At 39.7% G+C, this 16,649-nt stretch overlaps 1 protein-coding gene across 4 annotated transcripts; it reads left to right on the top strand.

Annotated features, from left to right (window-relative positions):
- The first annotated feature begins 1,272 nt into the window (after window positions 1-1,272).
- Window positions 1,273-14,769, top strand: tfap2a (transcription factor AP-2 alpha). 4 transcript variants are annotated; one of them, XM_038286728.1, is made up of 7 exons: window positions 1,273-1,415; window positions 5,464-5,883; window positions 6,921-6,972; window positions 8,357-8,582; window positions 9,202-9,320; window positions 11,614-11,755; window positions 13,031-14,769. In XM_038286728.1, the coding sequence occupies exons 1-7, from the start codon at window positions 1,383-1,385 to the stop codon at window positions 13,317-13,319; spliced, it is 1,281 nt and encodes a 426-aa protein (XP_038142656.1). In that variant the 5' UTR covers window positions 1,273-1,382; the 3' UTR covers window positions 13,320-14,769. The 4 variants fall into 4 exon arrangements, with proteins under 4 accessions (XP_038142656.1, XP_038142655.1, XP_038142653.1 ...); XM_038286727.1 differs by lacking the exon at window positions 1,273-1,415 and adding an exon at window positions 2,800-3,008; XM_038286725.1 differs by lacking the exon at window positions 1,273-1,415 and adding an exon at window positions 3,801-4,213.
- Window positions 14,770-16,649: the final 1,880 nt, after the last annotated feature.

Here is a 16,649-nt window from a genome sequence, read left to right as displayed (position 1 = left end):
CAGGCTGGATATTCAAACGGGACCCGGCTCCATTTTGAGAGGAGCCAACCCTCTAAAGGTTACGCTTCAAAAGTTATTCCTCTCCTGAGTAGACCCTGAAACAATATTTCTGATCCCAGGACTATCTCTCTAAACCCCCCCATCTTCTTTGTCCAGGTCTGCGCTATATAGCTGCAGGTATTGTGTGTGTGTGTGCGTGTGTGTAGTTAAAACGTGTTTCCTTTTGAAGTCAAACATCTTGTTTTAAATATTAACACCAGAAAAAATCTATAGAGAGACTCCGCGTGGAATTATGCAACTGAGAGGAAGAAAAAGAAGAGCAGAAAAGTGAAAATTAAATAATAAAAGAATTCAGTTCTATCATAAACTTGAGTAAATGCATTACCTAAAACTTGGTTTTATATTAAAAAACGCAGTCAGTTGGTTTATAGACTATATTTGAAGCAGGATGAGGTTATCAGCAAGTTAAAGAAATTGGGGTGTAGAACAGGAACAAAAAGGGAAAGGGGGGTTTAAAACGTTTGACCACAACATCACCTATAAGAGCGCGCGCCTTTCTCTACTGTTTGTGTGAGGGAGAGTGTGTGAGTGTGAACGAGTGTGTAAGAGGGAGAGATCATTCGCTCTCAGCCCGAGGGCTTCACATAAGTATGTATTAGAAATAAACAGCGGATAAATAAATAATGACCCTCACAATAGCAGGACCCCCCCTCCCTCCCCCAGTAATAATGATGCTGGCAGTTAACCTTCAAGTTTTTTTTCCTTCTTTTTAAATTGACACAGTTTCATTTGCAGAGAGAATTCATGTTTTACACCAAAACAGATCATATAATAAAACAACCAGGGGAAGACTAAACGACTTAGAGAACGACTCTTTATTAGTCTTTTCTTCACTCAGTGCAAAGCTCCAATGAAAGTTTTACATTTTTATGCAGGTTTCTGCAGTTATAGCACTACAAATTAGGATGCATTGCACTTTCATACAGAGAAGAAATGAGACTTTTAGTCTTAATTTTAATTTGAAGACTGAAAAAAGATTTAAAAAATAATATATATATATATGTATATATATATATATATTTTTTTTTTTTTTTTCATTTGTGATTAATTAATTATTTCCTTCAAAGTCTGACAGCTCTGACTTATTCAGCATTCAACCAATTCCTTGCCTTCTTCAGGCTTTTGCCTGTCCACACCCGCGTCAGTGCGCATGCGTCAGGTGGGCCTACACGGCTTTCCTTTTTTACGGCCAGGTGAAGCGATCAGGTCCAAGTAAAAAAAAAAAAAAAAAGGGGGAAAGGTTTACTTTGGGACCCGAGGCTCAATGAGATAGACACGGTACCGGAGCGACCAAACCCACCACAGGCAACAGAGGACAAAGAATGTCAATTATGGGCAAAATGGGAGAATGGCAGGTATGTGCTGCTTATACCTTATAGGAAAAAGAGGCTGTAGCGAGAGAGAGAAAAAAGAAATCCGCTAAATGTGTCAAAGTGTTAGCTTGTTGTGGCATGAAGTTGGTCTGTAAAATCTGGTTTGGTCTTCTGCTATGTTAGATTTCTCAAACGAGGTGAAACAAAATTGTTTAACATCCTTTATTCTTATTTTTGAAGTTTTCTTTCAGGATTATTCTAATGCATACATAAGTCTTTATCTTTTTATTCTTACTTTTAAAATGTTCCTACATATTATGCGTCATAAAAGCGCACTCCTTAATCGGAAAAAGTAAAAGTTGTTCAAGTTGCATTTCTTTGATTTCTTTAACACTTTCTACAAACCAGTAAATCCTCAATCCGTGCCAGCTGCAGATTAACGCTAAAAAACTCCACCATTCAGTTTTGTGTATTCTTATTCTGCAGATATCTAAAAGTTTTATTAAAAACTGACCTTTTCTACACGACCTGGACTCTTGATCGAGGGTAAAAAAAAAAAAAAAAAAAAAAAAGAACATCAATTGGGTTTCGTTCGCTTAAACCCAGCCGCTTTGGATTCATTAATAACAAATGCCTGAAAGAAAAACAGGGTGCTCCACCAAAAATGGTAATCCGCTGGTTAAAAGCACACAAAAAAAAGAAAGAGGGGAGACAACGCCTTAAAGGAGGCCGTCGACCTGTCTGCTGACCCGCGACCTGCTGAGGTGAGGGGCTCTGCCGGCGACAGGGCAGAGCCAGGCTCCCAGTAGCCGCTCATTCAAATGAAACAGGAGCCATGTTGTTGTGTTAATTATTTACACTCCCCTCCTAAACCCTGCTACCTTACAGGTAAAGTCAATGAAGCTGCAGAGCTGTTTGGAATGGCTCACCTTTAACATGAAAGGAAAAGCCACACTCTCAGTGGGATTAAAAACAATTTGGAAGTTAGAGAGCTTAAAAAACATTGCTGGGAATTTACATTAAATACACTTAAACTAATACAAAATTTTAAAAAGCGCAATATTACCGATCAGCTTTTAGTTACTTTTTGCTTCTATGTTCTAGATTTATAATTCATAAGGTAAAAATCCGAAGCATCCGAAGAAGAAAATCCGAAGCATCCGAAGAAGTCGTCCCGGTTGCATGCAGGAGCCCCATGCATGGATGCAAACACCTCAGAAACAATAAACAAACATGTACTTATGGACTTTTTTTTTTTTTTTTTTACCTGTGCGCTCCATGTCCATTGGTGTTGATGTGGTGTGAACACATATACAAAAGGGGGGGAAATCAAACGGCTGTTGATATGCTAATGAGGCCCTGTGCCAGTGTTATTACAGAGCTGCTCCAGCCCTCCACTTCCACCATTAGAGGGAGACCTCAGAGCGCAAGACAGACAGACAGCAGCAGCAGCATCAGCAGCAGCGCGCTGGGCAGCTTCAATAAAAGTAAAGATTTGATTTTTTTGGTTACTACAGAGCGGGGGACAGCACAGTTTCACTGAGTGAAAACAAGGCTGCTCACCATAGGTACTTCCACAAATCCATGACAATGCTTTGGAAATTAACTGATAACATTAAATATGAAGACTGCGAGGTAAGAAACTTTTTGTTGGGATTTAAAAAAAAATTTTAATTAAATTTTATTCTAGATTTTTAGGTGAGTGAGGATAATTACTTTGAAACACTAATGTAGTATTTTGATCTTTTTTTATTATATCAAAGCGAAAATTTAGGTACAGATCTTATGCATTTTTTTAACAAATGTATATTTTTTTTGTATATAATAACAACAAAAATAATAAATATTAATAAAAAGAATAAAATAATAATAATAATTGCGCGAATAAAATTAAACTTCACTTTCTAATCTGTAGAAATATTAACATAAATATTGTTACTAAGAAACAAACAAACAGACATTCACTTACCATGATTTTATTTGAAATATGTATTTTTTTTTCCAGAATGCCTTGATTAAAATTTAAGTGACAGCCATATGCTTCCTTTTTTTTTTTTTTTTATAAAAAGCAATTCCTGCTGTGGTTGCTGTGGCCTTTAAATAGTTTTTTTTTTTTTTTTTTTTTTTTTTTTTTTTGAGGAAACAGCCTTCCTGCGAGTGTATGTGGAGTGCTTACTGAGTGAGTGAGTGAGTGTTGTTTTGGACACAGACAAAGTTTTGGCAGTAATATCAGAGGCTTGTTTAGTAGTGGAGAAGCCAGTTGGACGTGTTTTTTTTTTCTTTTCTTTTTTTTTTTTCTTTTCTTTTTTTTTTTTTCACCCGCCTCATGTGCGCACAGAGACGGACATGGATCTGGAAAACAACAACACCTAAGAAAGAAAGAAAGAAAGAAAGAAAGCCTGGGCAGCTTCTTGTTTTCTGTTATGTGGAGCCTTTTAGTTTGTACTTGAAGATCCTCGCGGCTGGTATCGATGCAAAAAGTATCAAAAACATTTGCATGTGAAATCCTGGAGTGTTTCGTAATTCTTAAAACCGTGTATGGGCAAGCAGGGAAGTGTTTAAGTGGTGCGTAAAAGTTCGCTCGGAGCGCTCGATCCAGCTGCTCTCACTTTTTTCTTTTTTTTAATTATTATTTTAAGAGTGTAAGGCGTTTATTTTTTTCCCCGGATCAAAGTTAATGTCAGCCGGTGTCGCTCGGAGATCAGAGGGAACCGGTGAGTACATTCGGAATGAGAAACAGGAGCCCGATGGAGGACAACTCTTCGGAATCGGAGGTGGAAAACAAAGAGACACGCGGTGAAAACGAAACGTCGTCTGATGAATTTTCACCCTCTTCAGAGGTGCACATTAATTCCCTCCTCCGATCGGCTTCTTCTTTCTGTCTGGGTCCGCATCTCTTCATTGCTATGTCATTCTTTCTTTCACTTTTGCGCTTTGGCCCTGGGACGCTTTTAAAATGCCCCCCTTCTTTTACCCCCTCTTCCTGATTCGCCAGTCGCCAGTGAATGTCCCTCTTTTTTTTGTCTCCCATTCCACTCCCCTCCTCTCTCTCTCTCTCTTTCTCTCTTTCTCCCTCCCTCTTTCTCTCTCGCTCCCCCATCTCTGATTAGATATACTGATTCCTCCTTTCAATGGACGTCATTTAAGCACAGACTCCTGCCTTGAGTTGCGTCCTCCACTTCACGCCAGATTTCCGACTATTCTTCCTTTATTATTAAGTGTTGCTGTAATATTAACAGTCATGATTGCGTTCCACTAGGAGTCCAGGAGGGACGACGAAGAAGCGACTCTATTTTTTTTTTTTCTCCTGCTAATATGAGCTCAAGCGAGGGGGACGGTATAGCACTGTGATAGAAGCCGGAGTAACTTGCAGATCCAGCAGCACCGAATAATATCTGCATTTTATTTAGGCGCAAATGACGGCCGGCTCGGATCTTACCACACCTTTCTGATGGATTATCGTCTTGCTTTCGAGGCGCATTTCTGATCCTGCGGGGAGAGAAGACTCTTTTCTGGGGGGCCTATATAATTTTTCCCCTTTTTCGCCCCCCTCCTCTCTCCTCTTTAAACACTAAGAGTGTTTTTTTAAAACAGATTTTTCTTTTGCCAAATCGCACCAAAAATCCTTAAAGATGTTAGTGCACAGTTTTTCCGCGATGGTAAGTTTGTAAGAGCCTTGGTATATTAGACTGATTCTTATTTTATTTTCCCTATGTCTTTTTTTTTTTCTTTTTTGGTTAATTTGCTTCATTCTGCGGACATTGCATGCCTAAAACCAGCGTTCCTTTTGTTGGAAAAAAAAAGGGTAAAAATAGTGGATATTGTCCAATCTGGATTTTGGATTTTTCTGTATTTTATTTATTTTTTTCTTTATGCTTTTCTTTCTTTTTTGCATTTTCTTATGTAAATATAGTGGAAAACTGATTAATTTAGGCTTTAATATGAGAGCAGTAATAAATTCATGCACCAAGGCCACAGTGCCCAAGTCATCGCCTTCAGTATCCAGCGGCTAATATAGACTGGTGCATGACTGTGAGGCTAAAAATATATGCTTATGTCTAAAAATGACTTTTCTCTTCTTCCTTGGCAGGACCGCCACGATGGTACCAGCAACGGGACAGCCAGGCTACCTCAGCTGGGCGGCGTGGGTCAGAGTCCCTACACAAGCGCCCCTCCGCTCTCCCACACACCGAACTCGGACTTCCAACCCCCGTACTTCCCTCCGCCTTACCAGCCCATCTACCCACAGTCTCAGGACCCGTACTCACACGTCAACGACCCGTACTCCCTGAACTCTCTGCACGCCCAGCAGCAGTCGCAGCACCCGGGCTGGCCGGGCCAGAGGCAGAGCCAGGAGAGCGGCCTGCTGCACCAGCACCGCAGCCTGCCCCACCAGCTGTGCCGGGAGTACCGCAGGGAGGTTCTCCTACCGTCCGGCCACGGCATCGATACGGGATTGTCGGACTCTATTCCCATCCATGGAATACCTCACCCTTTAGACGACGTTCAGGTAAGGCAGATTCTCCTTTTTCTATCTAAAAAACCATCAAGAACATGTTAGAATAAATTATATACTTTTTATATATTATGTGCAAACAATTTATATTAATTAAGTATTGCAATCGTATTATATTTTTGCAAAGCACGTATGAAGGGCTTTTAAAAAAATAGATAAAAAAGAAAAGAAATATATTTTCAGTTTTGTCATCATGCTTTTTTTTATTTATCTATTCCTAAAAGTAAAAGTCTATAATAAAAAAAAAAACCTCAAATAATATTGGAACTGTTGTAGGGCAACATATTTATTATTTTCAAATTTGAGCAATTAAATTAAAAAACATTTTTAAACCAAAATTGAGCATTAAAACCTTTGCATGTATTCGCCTCATCTTCTGCGTGACTTTTATTAGATTTTTATTCTTCCGAGCAAAAGCAGATGCAGCCTCTTTATTCTGTGCGAACAAAAACACCGATATGACACTTTTTTTTCTCATTTTTTTCTTTTCTTTTTTTTTTTTTTTTGCACACACGCTAACAAGAGAATTGAGTTTGCTGTATTGAGTTGAGGCAGCTGCGATTACTAAAGACGTATGATAAACGAGCTCCCTTACTGTCAATAAAGGCCCGTTCTTATTGAGATGACTCTGGCCGCTTTTTTCCATCAGAAACAAACACTGATCATTCTCTAATTAGTTCATATAGGCCTTTAATAGGCTGCGACTCTCGTAATTACTAACCAATCATAGATTTGAAGATTTTTTTCCCTTCCTCTCCTTGCTTGTGGAGCCAATCTGACGGCGAAATTAGGTCAGGATTGTGGGGCGAAGCAGTGCTTCGTTATTTAAGTCTGAGTTTTTGTTGCTATTTAAGTTAAAACCCTCAAAAAACCTTAATAATAACAGGTATGGGCCTCCTGAGCCTCCATGTCGGCCGATAACGGTGGCTTCTAATTGTGTCAGGTTTTCTACGTGCAGAAACATCCCAAAGCTGCATTCACTTAACATATTTTGTGACTAAAATTGTTTTTTTTTTGCATTTGTTTCATAGCCTGTTGAGGATCAAGGAATACATATTCCCGACCAGACTGTAATTAAAAAAGGTAAGCAATTTCCTCTGAGATATCATGCATTTTTTTTCCACCCTCCAAGCTTCACACACACACATAGAGCCAAGTATACACCTACATCCATTCTGCTCCAGAGAACTCAGCGCAAAGCGGTGATGCCTGACTGATCCTAATACGCACTATAGCCTATTTTTCATTACATGCTTTCCAAGTGCATCAAACTGGCTGCACCTTTTTCTTTTTTCCCCTTCCTTCGCTGATGGAATTTACTGTCAGCGTTTCAGCGCAGCGGGGAGATGAGTGGAGCTGGTGGGCTTTGTAGGCCCCTGCTATTTGACGGTCAAAAAAAAAAATAATAATAATTCTAGGCGTATATATAGAGAGAAGAATCCAATAGCTGCAATCACGCAGTATGGCCAAATGTAAAATGGATGTTGGTACCGGTGGAAAGAGCACAGGCCAAGTGTGTGCAGGAAGATAATCTGCCATTAAGGAGAGGGAATCAAAACTGGGCATGGAACAAAATTACTGGCTGTGGTGTTATTATCTTTAAATGGAATTTTCATATGTTAGTTGGTAAAGCTTTTTGGAATCATCCGTCTGGTGTATTTTTAACATCATTTGTCAAAAAAAAATGTAATGATTAATTTTGGACATGATACAACATAAGGAGGTCTTTCCGTGGCCATAGTATTTTTTTGTCAGGTCAAATTAAGATCAAGATCCAAAGATATTTTGGTCACCCTTTTTTTTTGCTCGTTTTTGTTTTACTTCAAAAAAATGTATATATATTTTCTACTTATTCCGTCACTATATCTGGGTATCAACATGATAATTGGCTTCTGATATTAGTAATCTCAAGAGTTCGTTTAACTCCTATCGTCTCCATTAGGCTCCCTTGAGCCATTAATGTCACAAGTGATCTATCCAAAGGCGCACAGTTCCCCCCTTTGTCTCCGGTTACTGCACAACAAAACGGTGTAAAGCCTTCTCCCCTTCCCCCACGCACCCCCACCCGGTGTGAATTCACACGCGGCTGATAGTGTTTTTTTTTTTTGCTAGATACAGAAGATATGTCAAAATATGTAGACTTTATTGAATATCTCTGTTCTTTGTGTGCAGCAAATATATATGTTTAAAACATGCTGTTTAAGGGCAAAGCTGCTGCTGTTTCCAACTGTGTGCTCTGAATAAGTACGGTGTTTTTTGTGTTAGAAATAAATATGGAGAGTATTTACAAAGCGTGTTTTGTTCAACTCTTCCCTATAAGCTATAATCTTTCCTTAAATAGTTAAGGCTCTTTATTGCATGAAATTCACTGAGGATATTTCTTTCTCTCTCCTCCTCCTCCTCCCCTCCCCTGCTTCCCTCCATCCATCCCTCCCTCACTGCCCACCTCTTCTCTCCCTGGCTAAAGGTCCAGTTTCTTTATCCAAGAACAACAGCGTCTCCGCCATCCCTGTAAATAAGGACGGTCTTTTTGGAGGAGTGGTCAACCCGAACGAGGTGTTCTGCTCGGTTCCGGGTCGCCTGTCCCTCCTCAGCTCCACTTCAAAGTACAAGGTCACGGTGGCTGAGGTGCAGAGACGCCTCTCGCCGCCCGAGTGCCTCAACGCCTCTCTGCTGGGAGGGGTGCTGAGAAGGTGAGCTTGTACAAGAAAAAAGTGCAAAAAAAAATAAAAAAATAGTGCAATCTCTCCCCCTCTCTCTCTCTTCATCGTGTCTCTACCTGTGCGCGCGTTTGTGCGCTCTTCTCTCTCTCCCGTGCGCTCTCCCTCCTCTGTACCAAGAATAATTAAAATCGACCAACCATGACACCTAGCTCCTGCATTTAAAGCAGGAGGGGTCTGTTAAATTCCATATTAACTTCCCTTAGCTCTCTCTCTCCTTCTCTCTCTCTTTCTCTCAAATTAATGTAGGCCTAGTCTGTTTCAAGCCCCAGCTCTGTAGGCCCAGTGAAGGCATTACACATGAAAACATTGGTCTCTGGTGAACTGTCTACTGAAGTGCTGCAGACACGCAGCCAGTAATAGCACTGCCTATTAAGCAGGACTTTATTTATTCATTTTGCTCTGTATTTGTCGGCTGGTGATGAGGCTCTTAGGGTGTTATTTATTGTTTGCACCGGGGCTCTCAAATTAAATCAGAAATAGAGTGAGTTGATTTTGTTTTTACCCAGAAAAATGTGTTATTATCTGGGTTGATGTTCTTTTTTAAAAAATATATAAGAATAAAACAATCTGCTCTGTTTTAATGTTATAGGGCCAAGTCTAAGAACGGGGGTAGATCTCTAAGGGAGAAGTTGGATAAAATCGGTTTGAATCTACCTGCTGGAAGACGCAAGGCAGCCAACGTCACCTTACTGACGTCACTAGTTGAAGGTAAGTCCAGTGTCCACAAATCAGTTTTTTTTTCTTCCTTAATGCTCCCGCTATGTCAGGTACTTTTATAAAGGGAGAAAATGTTATATTCTACCCCCTCTCTCTCTTTCTCTGTGTTGGAAATCAGCATATGCACTCATCCGTGTAATGTGGACCGACTTTGCCTCGCAAGTAATAAAGCATGAAGGATGTGCGTGTGTGTGTGTGCGCGTGTGTCAAGAGTGAAAGAGACCCCCACGTCCACGCAACACAGAGTGAATGGGTGCTGGTAATTCTAGTGACTCTGCAGCGTTGGCCCTTCGCTTCCTGGAGCGCACACGCAGGTCCACGCCTGGCCTAGTTTATCCACTGGATTAATTTGTGTTGAAGTCCAGTTAATTATTGAGTGCTGCTTGTTTATTGGGCACTGCTGAGGCTCTTTCACCTCATGGATGAGAAGTCGATTGATTTACCAACCCCGCGTTGCTTCAAACATTAATACAGTCTGGATATATAACAATGCATGAGGCAGATTATTTTTTTTTATTATTCTTTTCGTTAATAGCTTCCCCCTGCGTTGGGTTTTACAGTGAAGACATGGCATGCAAAATGGCGCTTGCATGTGCTGACCTATTGGGAGCTGAAGTATGTTTTGGGGGCCTATTAAAGAATAAATTAGGCAATTATGGTGGGCAAAAGAGATGCCTTTTTGCGCGACTGGATACATTCGTCGGCTCGCAGAGTTGAGCCTTATTAATTCAGTGCGGTGGTATTTTGGTGTGCTGCTGGTTTCCTAAAAGGTGAAAACCCGCAATGGTTCATTGGTCCCAAACCAGTTAATGATTGCTGCAGACCAGGACTAAATGTAATATTTAGGGTAGATAGTTTCGCAGAAATTTGCTCCTGTGCAGTGACGAAATGAAGGAGGGGGAGGACCAAGATTCTGATGTCAATTTATATATTTTCATAATCTATTTACCTTTATTGCCTTTGTTACTTTTTTTTCTTGGTAGAAAATGCACTTAAAAAAGAAAGAACATTTTTAGTTAAACTTAGAGATTTGTAATAGTTCGGATAATATGGTGTGTGGTATGTTATTTAGAGTAGAAAAAGCATCATCTGGTCATACTGTATTGGTATGGATATGAAAATGTCTCTATTTTTGATGTGTTGAGTTTCATGTACAGACTAAAGCAAAAATATTTAATTAAAACCCATAAAATTTGGCATTTTTAAAAATGCATATTGCACAAAATGATCTTTAAAAAAATCTGCTCTTTGTATTAAAACACAAGGAGTGTTATATGCTGGTGTCACTGCTTTTAGTGTGGCTTTCTTTTCCAGCAAAAGTCTAGTTTCAGCAAGCTCTCTGGCAGTGAGCAGTAACAAAGGGGGCAGCACTTCCATGCTCTGTACAGCTAAAATAATATTGGCATCCAAATTCAATTATATTAAATCATATAACAGTATTACATTTCAAACCAGCAACTGCCTGCTGCAGAATAAAGCTCACAGAAACACATCATGGCGTTCTTAAATAAGAACCCCACTCCATTTTTTTTTTAAATCAGAAAACCCCCTAGAAAAAAAAAAAATAAGAATGATAAAAACAAAAACCTGGATGGTGTTTCTTGGTTAGAAATTACCCAATAAAAAATGCTTGATTGTGGATGATAGCCAGTGAGAACTGACTGACAAATTGGGGCTGTTTTGTGTTTTTATTGTTTATGGTCGTTCAGTTTTATGGAAAACTGTTTACTGGACTTGAGCTAGATGCTTACTTGGTGCGTGCGTTCTTCCGGGTAAAATAAATAAATAAAAATCAACTGGTCCGGTGGATTAAACCCAGAGACTTCGTGGAAGAAATTTGCAATGGGAAGAAGAAAGAACAGAGTGGCTACTTAAATTTGCAAAGGTGGAATAGCTGGGATTTAGCCATAAAATAAGGTTTCCTGATGCAGGCCTTTCATCAACCTACACATTGATAATCAATGACATGGTCATTAGCAGGCAGCTCCGTGTAGTTTTCATTTCCCCTTACTTTTCTCCTGCTGCAGAATTTGACATGTATGACAGCTCCCGGGGCTCCTTTAATATTATTTCCAGGCGTTTGTTATCATCATGATCATCAATGTTGCTGGGAAAAGCGCACGTGACATAACCCCGATGTCTTAACGCACAAACCCCAAAGAGCGCAGCAGTTCAAATCAGATGAAAAACTTTTTTAATATTTGATTTGACCATATTTCAAACATAAAAATAAAAAATGTCCTCTAAATCGAATGTTTTTTTTTCTTGTCCCCTTTCCTCACAGGCGAAGCGGTGCATCTTGCCAGGGACTTTGGTTATGTGTGCGAGACCGAGTTTCCAGCCAAGGCAGTAGCGGAATATGTAAACCGTCAACATTCCGACCCAAACGAACAAGTCCAAAGAAAAAACATGCTGTTGGCCACGAAGTAAGCCGTTTTCACCGTCTCCCTCTGTGCCCAATGTGTGGCCCTATAGCTGCGTGTTCATTTGGCAGCTTGCGCACACGCATAACCCTCCACCCCCACCCCCTTCCACACACACACACTTAGCAGAGCGATAAAATGCACCACTCACGATGATCTTTTATCTATTCATTAGCTGTTTTTTTTCACGCATCAACCACAGACTATTAACAGACTATTAGGTATTTAATAAACAAAAATTGCTTTAGATTTCCGGTGTTGACACACTTCATCCAGCTTTATTTTAAATTTCACTTGCAAGCAATCCTATAGATTAGAAATAATCTGTTTAAGATGATATTTACAGAGTTTTTTTTCCCCTCTGTCTTTGCTCATCAGCTTCTTTACGCACCGCGGTGCCATCAGTCTTTCAGGGAGACTGGAGTCCTTACAAGGCTCAGAGCAGCAGAGGCCAGCATTTAATACCGATGATGGGCTGCCATAATCAAACAGCTGTCAGCCATAACTGCTTATCGCAGGGACTCTGAAGTGTTGTTAAGACAGGCGGCCAATGTCAGAAGGGGCAGAGAATCTTAAACATGTATTCCAGCCTTCATTTCTTAGGATAGGTCACTAAAAAAAATATTAGCGTCTATCTTGCTTCAGTTTTGCTGTTGATATGTGTTTCAAATGAATATGCATTACCTAATAAACACATATTAGGCTGTAAATATTTAATTTGCACTGCAAAAATGATCTAGAAATAAGTAAAAATGTCTTAAGTTAAGTGTATTTACCCATAAATTAATGAGGTAAATTAGATGTTTTTCCAATGGAATGAGTATTTTTACTCCTAAAATAACATAATTAGATAATATGCACTTTAAATAAGACAATTCAATTGTTTTTTTTTTCTTATTTTGAATGTAAATTGTCTTATTCTATTGGCAAAGTGTCTCACTTGCCTCCTCAATTCAAGAAGAAATGCCCCTTTTTTAAGAAAAAAAATTCTTATTTAGGTTTCAATTTTTGCAGTGTATATCCGACTGCTGACTTTTAGGGAACTTTTAAAAAAATGATATCAACCATGGAATGAATACATTGCAGGGTTTTCTATATGGGAAATAAGAGGTTGAAATAAATCAATTAGAGAAGCTTACTTGCCTTGAGCAATTTAAAGCTTTATGGCTGCTTACTTTTAAAGTGCGTCATCTGTATAAATATATATATTTTCCCATTAGGATACTAATGCATGACTTTGTCACTAATCTCCTCCTATATTTGCTCCATTTTTTTAAGGCAAGTCTGCAAAGAGTTCACAGACCTGCTGTCCCAGGACCGCTCGCCTCTTGGAAACTCCCGGCCGCAGCCCATCCTTGAACCAGGAATTCAAAGCTGTTTGACCCACTTCAGTCTCATCTCACACGGTTTCGGGACCCCAGCGCTGTGCGCGGCTGTCACGGCCCTCCAGAACTATCTGACCGAGGCTATTAAAGCCATGGACAAAATGTACCTCAACAACAACCCCAACAGTCACTCAGATAACGGCACTAAAGGCGGGGACAAAGATGAGAAGCACAGAAAGTGACGTTTCCTCCTCGACCAGTGGGGGGGCAACATGCCAGGGGCGCTTCTTCTGCACCGACCCATACAGCATCCCCTCGCCCCCTATACCCACCCGATATAAATATTATAAATATCTTATAAATATTATTGATAAAGTTAAACGTGCCACTTCCTGATCTGATCTTGCGCCGTTTTTTACATGTTTTCTGTTTTCACGCTCACTTTGGATTCAAACGGGAAGCGACGCAAAGAATCTTCCTCTTCTTCCAACACCTGAACGATATTAAAAGGGTTATTTAAAAAAAAAAGAAAGAAAAAAAGAATGAAAGAAAGAAAAAAACGAAAAGAAGATGCAGAGAAATCGCTCCAGGGCGAAGGGGAAAGGTGCACTGCCTCACCCAGAAGACTTTTTATGTACCCCCCCCCCTTTCTCCACCCTCCTGTTTTTTTATGAGCTGCAACGAATGGACTGAAATCCAGCGACCCCCTTCTCTATATCTCACTTTTACGATTGTGACAAGAGAGGAAAAAAAAAATAAAATAACGAAGCTAAAAGAGGATGAATTCTTATCAGTATTGTGAATAATAAACTTGAAAAAGCAAAGAGAAATTTCACAGCTCTCCATGTCATGACTTCATTTGTAGACTCCCCCCTTCTCTTTCTCTTCTCTTTCTCCGAACGACCAACTTGAACTTTTTTTTTTTTTTTTTTTTTTTTTGAATTTAAACACGATTCACGGTTATATAAGGGAATCCGTGTTCATGTATGTATATATTTATTTATGTGTAATTTAATGGGAATTGTAAATATGGTGCGTCTGTTGAAACTTCTTTTTTTTATTTATCTGGTGCCTCCTGTTTTAGTGGGTTTTGAATATTCGGTTAGTTCTTCATGTGAATTTATGGTTCTAGAAAGCAGAAGTTTTTGGGGTATTTTTTTTTTAATTATTATTATTTTATTTCTCTGGGATATTTCGATTCAGCCCTCTTGTAGCATGCTGAGGTGACACTGAAGCAAGTGAACAAATTTTAATAGAAATAAACTTCAAATTTCTCTCAATATATATCAACTTATTCAGTTTTTTTTTATTATCATTTGACCCCGAGGTAATTTTGTTTATTTTGTGTGTCTAATTTGCGTTAATAGACAAGCTTCTATGTGTTGTGCCAATCAGAATAAGTTTCACCTCTTGTTCTCTTCTTGAAGCACCATAAAAGCAATAAATTGAATATTGTCGTCCCCCCCTCCACCCCAGTGTCCGAAAAGACATTCAGAGAATTTTATTTTCTTTTTTCTTCATTTTTTTTTTTATTTGGAACCACCTGCTATCTTGTTATATGTCCGATTATGTCCAAAACTGGAGGCGGTTTTAGCTGTATTGTATAGACATGTGCTGGCAATAGTTCCTATGCCTGTCAATGTATTATAGTCCTTTGTTGCCCAGAAAAAAATAAATATTTGATACGCTTCATCTCGATTTTTAATCATTTTTTATCATATATTTTTTTCCCCACTTGCTCCAAATTTTTTAGGGATGTAATTTCAATTTTTGTTATTTTTCTTTTCTCACTCTAAACGGCTACAGTAATTGAGTTTAAGCCTCCCTTGACGATTGCTCCTCGCAATAAGCGGCTGAACTCATTGTTTCCCTTAAGTATAATAAAAGAACAATCTTACTTTAAACTCCCTCAGTTCAGAGCAGCGCGGATCTCTGCGCAGGCCGAAGCGGCTCACAACAATGGGCGCGCATTCGCGTTTGAAGTGCGCTGCGCCACCCCTCCAGCTAAAACCCTCTGAGATGTGCAGAGGCCTGGTGTGCGGTGTTTGGTCGTTGCGGGCTATTTTTTTTTTTTTTGGTGCGGTGAAAGTTATTCAAAGACGCGCATCAAATATTTGTTCTGTTTGTTTGCCTCTCGGTGTAATCAATGCACAATCAGCGCTCAGTGTTGCGTTTTCATGCATATCCAGATAAAATCTTCTCCTGCAAACTGATGTTCAACCTGATCTTTATTATTATTATTATTATTCTTTTTTTCGTTCAGCAGGTCTTTTTTGGGCCTTTCTATTTTGCGCACAGGATGCAGGTCATTGCATAAGGTCTTGAATCAGGGCATGTCTGTATATTGATGGTTCAGTCTGGACTGATGATGCTTGCATCTTATTAGGCTATTGCTTCTTGCTTTTCCCCCCTATCTGGCAGCTATGCAGTTGAAACCTCTGCACATACACCCCCCCCCCCCCATTCTCTCTTTCTTCTCTTCAGCGGCTGTATTTATTATCTGGTTTGGGTTTAATTCTGAGGCAGGCAGAGAGTGACTGAAGCCTAACTGTACATGTCCTTGGCATAATTGCGATGCGCAGTGCTGGAGCAGGTGAAGCGCGGCATTGTCTGTCAGGGCCTGTTTTTGTTGGCTCAGTCTTCAGATTGTGTGTGGGATCCTGTCCTCAGGCACAATAGCTCACTCATAAAGGGGGGGTGGACTGCACGGCTGCTATGGTGGATGTGAGGGGCATAAATAGTCACTTTAAGGGGAAGGGAGGGTACAATCGTATTAAAAGCAGCACTCATTTCTATTATAGGGCAAAGGAAGAGTGTGTCATTAATGCTAATGTTATTTAATAAATTTATCGGGGATCGGTTGAAGAAAACAGGTTTTTGAGGGTGAAACAAACGAATTAGAAATAGTTCCATCCTGTGTCATTGGTGTATGTTTGCGCGCATTATTAGTGCATTCCTGTAATTGTGCGCCCCTTTGTAATGACATCCAAATCCGTTACTTTATTTATTTATTTTTTGCCATTTTGTTTACGCTGATTCCAACCTATATGATTTGCATCCCTTTTTAGAGCCAAAAAAAGGGCTCTAAAAATTTGATCGAAAACAGGTAGAACTACCCCCCCCATCCCCCCATCCCCCTACAGAAAAAATAAGTCCCACAGCAAAAGTCATTTGCAAAAGAAGCGGGTCTGAAATTTGAACAGCCAGTCAGCAATACCCAGCTGAATATGGATAATTCAATCCATAACTGCTGCTTGTCTCAACTAAAGCAATTACAGCTGATTCTTGTATAGTAATTAATAAGTGTGAGGCCTGTTGTTATCAAATGTTCTGGAGGATATTTTGAGATAAATGCATCAGGGGTTGTGATGGGGGAAACAAGGTATCTTTTTATATTGTCCCCACATATTTTCAGGGCCGCTTCAAGGTTGTATACAGGCCCTGAGCAGAATTTTCATTAGGGGTGCCAACTTCCTACCATTCCTATTCCAGTTATGGTGCTTTCACTTAGTTCTGAGAAGCCAGAGGTACAACAATAAAGCACTCTGAAGTTGGAATGCTGACTAGGAAGG

This window comes from Cyprinodon tularosa, unplaced genomic scaffold, assembly GCF_016077235.1.
Source record: "Cyprinodon tularosa strain WSP-4 unplaced genomic scaffold, ASM1607723v1 ctg23, whole genome shotgun sequence".
NCBI lineage: Eukaryota > Metazoa > Chordata > Actinopteri > Cyprinodontiformes > Cyprinodontidae > Cyprinodon > Cyprinodon tularosa.
This window is presented reverse-complemented; position numbering and strand designations above follow the sequence as displayed.

Excerpts from the sequence above, each read along its gene's own strand:
- tfap2a (XM_038286725.1), top strand. The coding sequence starts at position 4,103 with ATGAGAAACAGGAGCCCGATGGAGGACAACTCTTCGGAATCGGAGGTG. Across the intron at positions 6,973-8,356 it reads CCAGACTGTAATTAAAAAAG|GTCCAGTTTCTTTATCCAAG; the intron begins GTAAGCAATTTC and ends CCCTGGCTAAAG. Across the intron at positions 11,756-13,030 it reads AACATGCTGTTGGCCACGAA|GCAAGTCTGCAAAGAGTTCA; the intron begins GTAAGCCGTTTT and ends CATTTTTTTAAG.